This window comes from Chenopodium quinoa, unplaced genomic scaffold, assembly GCF_001683475.1.
Source record: "Chenopodium quinoa cultivar QQ74 unplaced genomic scaffold, ASM168347v1, whole genome shotgun sequence".
NCBI classification, from domain to species: Eukaryota; Viridiplantae; Streptophyta; class Magnoliopsida; order Caryophyllales; family Amaranthaceae; genus Chenopodium; species Chenopodium quinoa.
In genome coordinates, this window is record NW_018742484.1 from 7,834,153 (window position 1) to 7,847,066 (window position 12,914).

Below are 12,914 nucleotides of genomic sequence, written 5' to 3' on the forward strand. Positions count from 1 at the left end.
CCTTTATTTTCCATAAGAATTGCTCTCTTCACTCTAGTAACTCTCTTTGTAAATCAAAATAGTCAATCACAAAGTTAAATTTTGGGCAAAGGTCATCCCTGACAAAAATGACTTTAGAATTTGTTTGTTGTGGCTAGGGGTGAGCAAAGACCCAGGATACCCAGTACCAGACCCGAAACCGGTTAGGACCCGCCGGGTCCGGATCTGAAACTAGTCTCACCGGTTCCGGGACCGGGTCCAAAAGTTCGGATCCGGTTGTAACCAGTTCTGGGACCGGGTCCTAAAATTTCGGATCCGGTACCCACTAGACACCCGGTAGGAACCGGTTCCAAAACCGGGTACCCGGTCCCGGATCCAGACACACCGGGTACCCAGAACCGGTACTAGTTTAGTTATAAAAATTTAATTTTTTTTTTTAAAAAACCCAACAGTCATTAGGCATTTAGGCCCATTTACTTAGGGTTTTCTACGGTTCTACGCTTCTACCAGAGTACCAGCCTCCATCTTTCATTTCATCCAATGTTCCAATGCATTCTAGGGTCTTCTACTCTTCTCTAGGTTTCTCCGTTCTCCACCCTTTTCTCATCTCTCTTTCGTTCTCCGTTCTCCTCTCTCCTCAAAATCTCATCCTCCCTAATTCTCTCGGCCGTCTTCGAATCTCCGGTACTAGACGCCGTTACTCGTAAGTATTTTTCTCACTTTTTTCACTTTTTGTTTCAATAATGATTTTCCTAGAATTACTTGGTTGTAGAATTTGTTAGTTTCGATTCAATATTAGTTGCATTTGAAATTGTGGATGAAGAGCAATCTAGTGATTTGTGGGAGGAGTTGTTCAGTGAGTTGTGGGTGGATTGGAGTTCAATTAATTTGGTTGCTCAAAACCTATTTTTCATAGATTGTAAGTATATAGTTTATATTTTTTTTTGTTAAAATTTCAATTAAGAGATTGTAATGTTGATTTTATTGATTATTGTTTCCGTAAATGTATGTAGCCTAAAAGCTATTGTTTCAATTTAGTACAGGAATCCAAGCAAGGAAGCCTGCTGTTTGCTGGTTCTAGTGCTTGCTGACTTGCTCTAATCCTAGCATTATTTTACGATTTTGAATAAGACCGTGTACCCGGTTCCGGGACCAGTTCCAAGAAACTTGGATCTGGTACTAACCGGTTTTGGGACCAGTTCCAATTCTTGAGACTCGGTCATAACCGATTCCGGATCCGGGTATTGAGAATATGACCGAGTACCCGGTTGTGCTCACTCCTAGGCGTGGCAATTTTGATGGAAATTTTGAATCACAATCTTGAAAACAATATTTTGACGTAATCAAGGTGCTTAATTATTTTTGTCGATTTGTTCCCAAAGATGAATATTTCACTCTCACACAAAGATATTTTTGGATGAGAGGTTGGAGATTTGGAGTCACATGAACTTATGTAGTTATGTCTAATAGAAATAAGAAAGCTATGGATAGTATTGTATCCCTACATTTTAAGGGGGTGTTTGGTTCATTAAATTAGAATGGATTGGTATGGAATCTCATACTAAAGAGATATGGATTCTAAAACTCATACTAATCCAAAGTTGTTTGGTTTGATTGTTGGAATAGATACTATACTTCATTAATAAAATGGATTGTGAATCTTAAGGGGGGAGGTGGGTATGGGATTACATGAGTATAAGGTGGAGTTAGAACCCTTTGAGTATAAGATTTCATTATTAAAAAACTCAACCAAACAAAAAATTAGATGAAATGAATTCTAACTCCATTCCAACTCATTCCATTCCAACCCATTGCAAATGATCCAATCAAACGATCCCTAAAAAGTATGAGATAACTCTTAATAGTGATTGAACGATTATACCTTCTAAAATATTTTTTTACTTAATTGCCTCCATTAATGATAATTAGCTTTTTTTTAAAAAAACTCTTAAGAATAGTGTGCGGTCATTTATACCCCTAATAATATTTGTTTACATATTTTCCGTTGTTAATCTACGAACAACTAACTTTGTGATGTAAGGTCAAACCGAAAGTGCTTCCCGAATATTGCTAAATATGACGCGCTCATTGCGCGTGTTAACAATCCTAGTGTGAATAAAAAAAAGAGTGTATCGTGTATTACTAAAAATCGTAAACAATTAAATGAAATTAAGAAGGTGTTCAGCGTGTCATTTCGGGCTGAACATTGCAAGAAGGCTGGGGTTTAATCACATTTTACTTGAGAGTGATGCTATGAATGTAGTGGATGCTATTATAAAGTCGAAGGCCAAGGGTTTCTCTCCTATTTATATGCTTTATTTATGATGATATTTGTAGTTTGGCTTTCTGTTTTAGTTCTTTTTCTATTTTTCATGTCAAGCGCGGGTAATACTCTAACTCATAATATAGCAAGATGGGATGCTAAAGATTGTAATGAGTTTGTTTCTCTTAGTCTTTTTTCCCAAAGTTTGATAACTCTCTAATAAAATTCGAAGCTTGGTTTCAAAAAAAAAAAAAAAAAGGTAATAAATGGAAACTTGTGATGATGAAAAGATTGTAACTTCTCAAATTCTTGAGATAACATTTAGAATTAAAAGGTTTTATTAATACTCCATAATCATTAAGGCCCTGTTTGGTGGTAGCGTTCGAGGTAGCGATTAGCGTTTTGATCAGTCAAAACACTACTAGAAAAAAATAACAGTGTTTGGTAAGGTAGCGGTGTGATTAGTGGTTAGTGGTAGAGGTAGCGTTTAGGTAGTTTTTCTCAAACGTCAAAAATAGTAGTGTTTAAGAGTAGTGGGTTAGCGTTTGTTAATTTTTGCTTACTTTTTAAAAAAAAAATTATATGATTATTAATATATTTTAGTATTGCAACCACTACTTTTGCCAAACACTCATACTAACAACCGTTACTTTGACAGCTAACCTCTACCCACTACTTATTGACAGCTACTTGCTACCCTAATAGCTACCCGCTATTCGATTGCTAAAAACTACCCGCTACCGCTAGTTTTGCCAAACAAGGCCTAAATGACAATTAATAGTGTTACTACAAAGAATCAAGGAATTATCATAGCTGAAGAATTTCACGGTTTGGCTAAACCTTTTGCATGCCCTAGGCAACAACTATAAAGGTCTGTTATGTGCCCAATCAATGTAAATTGCCTGATCAAGGGGACAAGTTGCATTTTTCTTGTGTTACAAACATTTTTTTTTATAGGTAACTAGCGTTTTGGCCGATACACAGGTTGTTACTTAGCTTATTTATATATATATGTTTTTCAATAGTTGAAGTTTTTGATATAAAATACGAAGTAATTGTTTCATGATCATTGAAGTTAATGAAATTCACTGTTAAAACTTAAAAGAAAGAGAGTGTGAGAGTGGAACTGTGGAAGAAGATGAAGGAATTTAGTTAGGTATATATATACATGAATATTATGAATATAAAATGACATATTGGTTTAAATTATATTTTAAGTTGTTTAGGAGATGAAAAGACTATTTTTATTGTACTTCATATATTAATTACTCCCTCCATTTCGTATTAATCGCAACTCTTTCCTTTTACATCCGTTTCATATTAATTGCAACACTTCTATATTTGAAAAGTACCTACCATTATTTTATAATTCTCTATCCCACTAACCCCCCTTTCACAAATATTTTATTGTTTTCTTTCATACCAACCCCACTTATACTGCTTTTTTTTTAATTATTTTTCTCTTCTACTAACAAATACTTTATATTAAAAAAAAAATCCTCTTTTAGACCCTACCCTATAAATTTTCTTAAACTTTGTGAGCAACCTAGTGTTGTGATTAATACGAAACGGAGGGAGTAATGTGTACTAATTAGTTCAACTTTATTTTATTATGGTGGAAATAAACATTTCATTTTTTTACTTAAATTTGCAACTTATGGAATGCAAAAAGACTTTAACATTATATAATTCTTTTATTTTAAATTCAATATTAAAAAAGGTTTATAAAAAGGAAAGATTAAAAGTATGTTTGGATGAAGAAAGGGAGCATGGAGAAAAGGAGGGGAGGGAAAAATGGTGAGTTTTCCTTCCAAATCTGTCTATTGTTGGAGGGATCAATTTTCTACAATTTTCTTCCTTCCTCATTTGTTATCCAAATGAAAGATACCCCATCTCTCCATTTCCCTTCCCTTTCTTTTCCTCCATTTCCTTCAATCCAAACACACTGTTAAGAGAAATGACATGTGACATATAAGTGATTTGTGGTGACATGTGGCATATAATTGATTTGTGGTTTGTGTTTTTAAATACTAAGTATAATTGATTTGTGATTTGACAATCTTTACTAAACAAAAAGACCAAAGAACAAGATGTAATTTGTGTAAATAGATTTATTTTTTTTTAGCAATAATTTGAAAATATGGTAATACAACAATTATCTATAATAATATACAAAGAGAAAGAGCCTTTTGGGTGATAAGTTTCACTATTCCCAAATTATCCTTCTTAATTTTAAAAATTACCTCTCCTATTCACAATTAAAAATTAAAAAATAAATTTTATTTTAATAAAAAAAAATGCTCTATCATAACTACTCTTCCACGTTAAACAAGCGGTTAACTTTAACGCACCAAAAAAATGGAAAGTTACCATATAGCCAAAAAAAAAACACAAAAAAATCTCATGAGGCATTGCTAACTACTAAGATATGCATGTTTATCCCAACATTTGACGAGTTTTATTTTTTTTCTCTAAACAAATAAATCTCTTCAATATTATTAGTTTCAATCCTCAAAATCTATTAGACTATATTTGCTTTGTATTTATACCAGTGTAGGGAATTTTTCATCTCCACCCTACGTGTGGGTCATGTTAAGGCATGTCGACGCTCCAAGGAAAATAAGTTAGAGAAAAAGAGCTGCCAACAAGTTTTAGGAACTTGTAAACTGTTCACAATTGTGAAGGTTACAACCCATTCACAATCACAAAGATTGCTAACTCCATAGTGGTCCGGAACCATGACTAAATGTTCGGGTATGATGTTACGAAATTGACCTTAAAGAGGTCAAACCCACTCTAAATATGCCTCTACTTGACTCTTATTGATATTCATGCGCGCTTTTTGATCAACATACATACATACATACATCAAATTAATCCTAAACTTGTTTAATCTACGTTAGTTGATTATTAGTGCACAATTAAATCTAATATTGGTGATCACTTGGATTTAAATCATATTAAACCTAAATCCAATCATTAATTATCTCATTAGGCGTGATTTCAATCACAAATTCTCTTTAAACCTACAAAAAAAGGTGTGGTCAAGCAATAACAATAAATCATTGATAATTAAGCAACATATAATTAATTTCACAATCATCATGAAAACATCACAAGCATCGTCATAAAAATGTCGTTAAAAGTAAGATTTTTGGCATGATACTAAACAGATTAATAAGAATCCTAGCATGTTACTAATAACAAAATCAAAACATTATCCTATACATGATTTCTAATAATCAAAATCAAAGCGTTATCCTAAACATGATTTGTATTCTAAAAAGAAAGTTATTAAATTACTTAATTTGATGCCTCAACTTTCTTGCCATTAAAACAATACCCATGTTACTAAAATTCAAGAAAGCGAAATCAATAAAGTAAATAATAAACTAAATTAAATAGGAATATAAATATAGATTTGAGACCAAACTCTCAGAAATATCAACCTTTCACGTCGAGATCTAAAACAATGTCGAGTATGGTTTGGAGTATTCGAGGAATGTATCAAAGATGTGTTTAGACTAAGGCTAAGAACATTATAAATTTTGAAATTTGTGTTGATCCGAATCGAAGAAAAACGACCTCTATTTATAAGGAAAAAAAGAAAGTCGAACGATCGGAGAAAGATAAAAAATTCTAACCGAGATAAAATATTTTTATCACATCGCGACATACCTTGTCACGTCACGACGACCTTATCAAGTCGCGATGACCCTTGTCTTGATAATACTAGAGAATCATTTTTCAATTTTTATCCTACTGTATATTCCAACTTCATTAAAAAAAAAAAAAAAAAAAAAAAAAAAAAAAAAGCCTCGTCCTGTTGTTAGAGGCTGTTTAGTTCACCTGATTTTAGCTGATCTGATCTGATCTGAACTTATTTTTTCTGATCTGATCTAATCTGAACTTATTTTTTTTGATCTGATTTGATCTGAACTTATTTTTTCTGATCTGATCTGATCTGAACTTATTTTTTCTGATTTGACCTTATTTTAATTATTTCAATATTCTACTTTTAATGTTAATTAATATTAATGTTTAATTATTATTATTGTTATTATTATTATTATTATATTATTATTATTATTATATATATTATATTATTATTATTATTATTATTATTATTATATGATATTATATTATTATTATTATTATTATTATATGATATTATATTATTATTATTATTATATTATATTATATTGTATTATATTATATTATATTATTATTACTATTATATTATTATTACTATTATATTGTATTATTATTATTATTATTATTATTAAATAATAATAATAATATCATTATTGTTAATTGAATTGTTTCTAAAATTTCAAAAGGTGAGATTGTTACTGGAAGATAGGAGCAAAGGTGGGATTATTAGATTTCATTTTCCTTTTTTTATTTAAGCTTTTATATTTAACTTGTTTAGGGTGTTTAAGTGTTTTTTTATTCATTTGTTTCTCTATTGAACCTTTTTTTTTATATACAGAAAATGACTGTACCGAGTTGGAACCTCTCATAGGTTCTTCCGACCCATGTTAGCGCTAGGCTCCTCTATTAAAACTTGGAAGACATGATTTGGGTCACGCACGAATTACACTCCGTAAGTAAATTAAAAGTGCCAAAAAAAATAAATTAAAATGATACTCGTACAAAATAGATTGGTACTACATTTTTTAATGTTGTTTCATGCATGAGTTGTTTGCACTATATTGGTGTTACACGGTTACACACACTATTGCCCGAAATTGTTGACTTTTTACAAATTACAATGAGTTGATCAAATAATAGACTAACTCACTCTTAGTTGTTTCAAATCAAGTTAGTTTTTAACATCACTTGTTTAAAACATATAATCATATTAACTAGATTGTGGTGTGAATGATACTCCAAAAGTATCACAATAAGCTATAGAACATCTATTTTTTTAAAATATAAAATAATTTATTTGTGAAATTCCAAAAGTAGAAAATGTGTCCGATTGAAAATTAAAATGCCCAAATAACCAAAACAACTTTGTCGTTAGTCTATGGAATTTAGGGCTGGCTTTCTGTAGAGAAAGAAATACTAATCTTATAAAAGAAATTACTACTCATAAGGTCAGAACCCATAAAAATGTGGACTGTTTGGTTGAGTTTAGAAAAGTCGTGGAATCACTGGAATTGAGTGATAAAGGTTTGGAATAGTGTGAAAATTAAAATTGGTAAAATTGTACGTAGTATAAGAGTTGAAGTGTTGAACTATAGAGTAGAGAATTGTAAGACCAAATTGCAAAACTAAAACTAAGAACACGTACTCTACAAATCAAACAACTCCATAAACTTGAAATCATCATTACCACCCTAATGAAGAAAGATTATAGAAAAAATAAAGCAGATGTAGCTACGGAATTCGTGTCGCTAGGGTTCATATAAACAAGTTAAAAACGAAACATTTACATTTTTTCATTCATTAAGATCAAACGCGAGATTTCTACTCGTAAAATTTGTACATATCAATTTCACTAGTATAGATGGTTTAGTCACTGAGGAATCAATTCTGAACATGTATGTATGTTCAAAGAATCAAAGATGACAGCATTATTCAATGATCACAACATAATAAATGTGGTCAATTTTAGGGCAGAAAACACACAAGTACCCATAAATGTAACTGTACGTATTGTTAATTTTTTTGTCACCCTGGGCTATTGCTTGCAGACCAAGGTTAAGGCTAAAAATGCGTAAATTATAAGCAACAGTCATGAAATTTACGACTCTTCAGTCTTCATTGTTTAAGCTTATTCAGGCAAAGAGTTCTATCACCACTCTGACCACCTTATTTTCTAACGTAGTCAACCCATAGAGAGAGTGATAATGGGTCAATTTTGGTCTCTTTTCCAAAAAATTTAAGATTTTTTGATGCATTAGTAACAAATAAATAAATAGATAAATAAACGATGGGATTGTATGTTATTCGAGTAAATCAAGTCCGAATATGACCACTTACACGCATATATGTTTTTAACTTCAAGGTAAGGAAAATGATTCATAATTAACCTTATTTTCAGCTATATAAGTTTAGCTTTTCAATTCATGTAGCAAATGCAGCATATAAATGATTTTTATTTTAATTAACCTTTTGGAATGATTTAATTATTTTTTTACTTTGTTTTCTAGTTCTTTAATTTTTCACTTTTCCAGATTTTGACCTTGCTTTTTTTTTCCATAACAACTGTCTATCTCTTTTTCTGTACTCACACTTTCTCTCTCCTCTCTGTTTTTTGTGCTTACTTTACACTCTTCACCATTGTTGCTACTCTTCACTATTTTTTTTATTTTGAATTACTTTTTCTGTAATCTGAATTGGGTTTCTCGGTACTGTAATTTTACTGTCAGTCAATTCTAGAAATCTGAATTGGGTGACAAAAATATTAATTGGGAGTATTGGTAGTTTGGTACTACAGTTTTTTTTGTGTATATATATATTTTTTCGTATTGCAATATCTCTTACCTACAACACATCAATCTCTCCCAAATTTTGTCCTTCTGTTGGTCATTGTAGTAGTTTGCTCGTGTACAATCTCGTTGACAGGTAAATACCTTAACTCTTTATTATTTTTTTTATTATATTTTCATAATTTCATCTACAATCATCACTTCATCTGTTGGGCGTCTATAGCCTACAGTTGAATAATTTCAGAATTTATTTTACATACATACGAAGTATACATTTGGGAGCTTATAATTGAACTTATAACTTGATGGAAGTTACGTGTAGTTGATACAATACTTCAATACTTATAATTATAATTGAACTTATAATTTTACATACTACGTAGTTACGGAGTATAATTTCGTCTACAATCATCACTTCATCACACACCCACCACACACACCCACCACACGCACCAACCCTTCCACCAGCCCCCCATCCCCACCACACGCACCCACTGCACATACCCACCACACGCACCCACCACCCCCGAAAACACCCAAACCACCCAAACCGTTCGAAATTAACCACAAATCCCAGATCCCCACCACCACCACCCCCACCTCGGCATTCTCAACCCTCCCAAACCACCACCGTCACCACCCCAACCGTCCAAAACCTACCACAAAAACCAACCAAAAATCGAATTTCAACAATTTAAAAAAAAATAAATTAAAATCACGAAATCTTACCTCAAAATCTGAAATAGGTTCGAACTTCACCTCAAACTTGGTTAATAAGGCCAAATTCGACCAAGAAACCTCTAGCTTTAGAGTTTTCTTGGTCGAAATTGACCTTAAAAACCTTTAAAAATGACAATAGATGCTTCGTTAATGGCGGCTTGGTTAGTGGTTGATGAGAGAGAAGAGAAAAAGAGGAGGAGGAGAACTCAATCGAAAATAGAGAGGAGAAGGAAAAGATATCAGAGGAGGAAGGTAAAGAGATATTACGGGGAGAAGGAGGAAGGAGGAGAGGAGAGAGAAAGGGAAAAGAGGCAGAGGAGAGGAGAGAGAAAAGAGAAATGAAAGGGGAGGGGAATTAGGGTTTTCGGGTTTTTATGGTTGTTTTTTTTTTTTTATTTTAGGGAAATTGTTATATTGAAGAGGAATGGAAAATTAAATTATAAAATTCGGTAAACTCTTGTTTTGTGCTTGCGTGAACTTTGCGGTTGATGTGATGTAACCATTACAATTTACACCACTAGTTCTGAAAACCTATTTATTTATTTATTTATTTTAAATAAAAATAAATTGCAAAATAATAGAAAGAGGATTGTGAGAAAACCAAAAATATGGCCCATGCAGGGATCAAACCTGGGACCTTCGCGTTATTAGCTCGACGCTCTAACCAACCAACTCAGCTAATGGGCAATTTGATGATAATCTATGTCCTTGGTTATTTGGTCCTAGTTTCTCAATAGATGTTAGAAGTGGAACGTATATATTTTTTGATGAAGAAGAAACGTAACGTATATATTTATGTACTTATTTTGATTATCTGTATCCTCCATGCATGAAACTAATAATTTTAAAGTGCTCTTGATCATAGTGTAATGGCTGGTAGGGTAGCATGGTCTGATGACATAACATAAATTTTTTTGGACATATGCTTGGAGATGAAAGCAGGTGGACTATCAAAAGTTAATTGGGATAGAATAGTGAGTACTTTGAACGTTAAAAGTGGGAAGAATTTCAACATTAAACAAGCAAGAAATCATTGGGATGATTTAAGGAAAAGGTTCAAAATTTGGAATGAAATGGAACTCAATTGGACCGGTCTTACATTTGATCCTATTACTGGTTGTCCTGTAGTTGAACAAGATGATAGGTGGAATATATTTGTGAAGGTACGACATTTTGTTTATCCATTTTGTTGCATTATGACCTCTACAATACTAGTTTATTTTAAAATTTATTTAATCGAAGTTTTGTGCATTTATACAGAAACAGAAAGGTCTGCCAGCGAGATTCCTAAGGAGACCATTGCCTCATCTAGAGAAGTTACGGGCACTTTTTTCAGGTCTTTTGCTACTAGCAAATGGAGTTTTTCTCTCGGATTAGGTGGGGAACAAATTGGTAAAGAAAATGAGGAAAGGTCCGGGGACAGTGATGAAAATATAGGAGATATGGAAATAAGTAGGGGAATAAATAATTCGGATGATGAACAGAGCATTTCACCTCCTAAAAGTACCTCGTTGGGGAAACGTAAGAGTGATGGGTGTACTAGTAAACTTAAAAAAAAAAAACAAGAGTAGTAACATTGACTCTTGTATAGAGTTGTTGAAAATGTCTATTGAAACTAATTGTAAGCAAGGGAGTGGTAATAAGTATAAAGATATCTCAGATGCTCTATACAATATTGAGGCTATTGTTTAACAAGGAGAAAGATTTATTTACCAATGTATGAATTTTCTTCATCATGGCGATAATGCAGATTTCTTCTTAGGTCTCCGTACTGATGATCAGAAGATCATGTATTTGAAGACAACATTTCAAGATCCAACATTGGGTGGTCCTTAATTAGTTTTTTGGGGAGATGAGTATTTGAAGTTAACTTTGGATTATGTTTTCCTATGACTTGTTTTGCACTTTCATATGTTCTTTGTTAGCTATTTGATGTTGTTCTAGTTTTAATTAAGGTTCCACATATGAAGCTACTATTTTTTCTGACCTTTAGGTTTAAGTAGATTCATATGATGCTATTGCTTTTCAGGTGATCTAATTAAGAAGCTTTAGCTTTTATTTTAAAAGTCATTGTTGATTTTATTTTACAAATTGAATAATGTTGGTATTTTGTTGGTTTATGTTGTAGAATGGATAACACACTTCCAATGTGCTTGACAATTATCGCATTGGAAGAGCTAAAGAGACTTCTTACACCAATTGAGAGATTGCCTCTAAGGTTAGGTGGAGAATCTGGTAGCGAATACATAAACAAACTACTACATGCCCATCCTGATTTATGCAAAGAACAATTGAGATTAGATAGAAACATATTTGTGGATCTTGTTGCTTGCATGAAAAATAAAAATTTATTATCGGATGGTCGTTACATATCTGTGGCTGAGCAATTAGGAATATTTTTATATATCATGGCTAAAGGCAGTTCTTATTGTGATGCTGCCGGTCGATTTCAGCACTCTATTGCAACAATTGGGTTGTACTTTAAACAAGTACTGGAAGCAATGGTTCATTTGTCTACCGAGATCATGAGACCATACCAAAGTTTGACCGTGGTGCCAAAAAAAAAAGGTGACAACACAAAATATTGGCCATATTTCAAGGTATTAAGAAACATTATTATTATCTTGCATTGTCATTATATTATTTTATGCATATGCAATATATAATCACTTATAAAATGTATCCTAAATGTTAATGAACTATTAGGATTGTGTTGGAGCATTGGATGAGACTCATATAAATGCAGTTGTAAGCGATGATGATGGTGTGGCACACCGAGGGCGTAAAGGAAAAAAAACATGGAATGTTTTGGCTGCTTGTTCCTTTGATAGGCTTTTCACGTTTATCAACGTTGGATTTGAAGGTAGTGCTCATGATATTACTGTATGGAACCATTGCTTAACTGTACCAGAATTTCGATTTCCCCATCCACCTCCAGGTATAATTTAAAATAGTGTATGTTTTTACTCCATACATGACACTATACTAATATGCTGTATAATTTTATTTTGTAACAGGAAAATATTATCTAGTAGATTCTGGATATCCGAATACCGTTGGATATTTGAGTCCAATAAAAGAAAAAGATATTAGAACCCATTTGCCTGAATTTCGAAATGGTCCACCACCACAAGGCATGCTTGAACTTTTTAATTATCTTCACTCTTCACTTCGAACAACGATCGAGAGATGTTTTGGAAAATTAAAAGGTCGATGGAAAATATTGACAATGATGCCACAAATGGACACTAAACATCAATTGACAATTATGGTTGCTACATTCACACTTCACAATTTTATTCGATTACATGAGTTGGATATACCCATTGATAGTGGTATAGAAATCGAACCAAGAGCAGATTATGATTTGTTTAACGAGAATCGTAAAGCTGTAATGAAAGAAGTACAACTTAATATAGCGAATGAAATTTGGAACGTCTTGAAATGAAAATTATATTTGTAAACGTTTATGATTTGGAGCTTATAATGAAATTTTAATTATTATCGTTATT

General features: G+C 32.3%; 1 protein-coding gene, 1 long non-coding RNA gene and 1 pseudogene across 2 annotated transcripts; all 3 read left to right on the forward strand.

Annotated features, from left to right (window-relative positions):
• The first annotated feature begins 431 nt into the window (after positions 1-431).
• On the forward strand, positions 432-1,491 carry LOC110719687. Its single transcript, XR_002511153.1, has 2 exons — positions 432-682; positions 1,023-1,491. It is a non-coding gene; the product is annotated as an uncharacterized LOC110719687 (long non-coding RNA).
• A 5,089-nt stretch (positions 1,492-6,580) lies between these two features.
• Positions 6,581-12,850, forward strand: LOC110719245. The gene is made up of 5 exons (XM_021898144.1): positions 6,581-6,848; positions 11,531-11,620; positions 11,856-12,002; positions 12,109-12,340; positions 12,420-12,850. The coding sequence occupies exons 3-5, from the start codon at positions 11,904-11,906 to the stop codon at positions 12,848-12,850; spliced, it is 762 nt and encodes a 253-aa protein (XP_021753836.1). The 5' UTR covers positions 6,581-6,848; positions 11,531-11,620; positions 11,856-11,903.
• Positions 9,292-11,532, forward strand: LOC110719688 (annotated as a pseudogene).
• Positions 12,851-12,914: the final 64 nt, after the last annotated feature.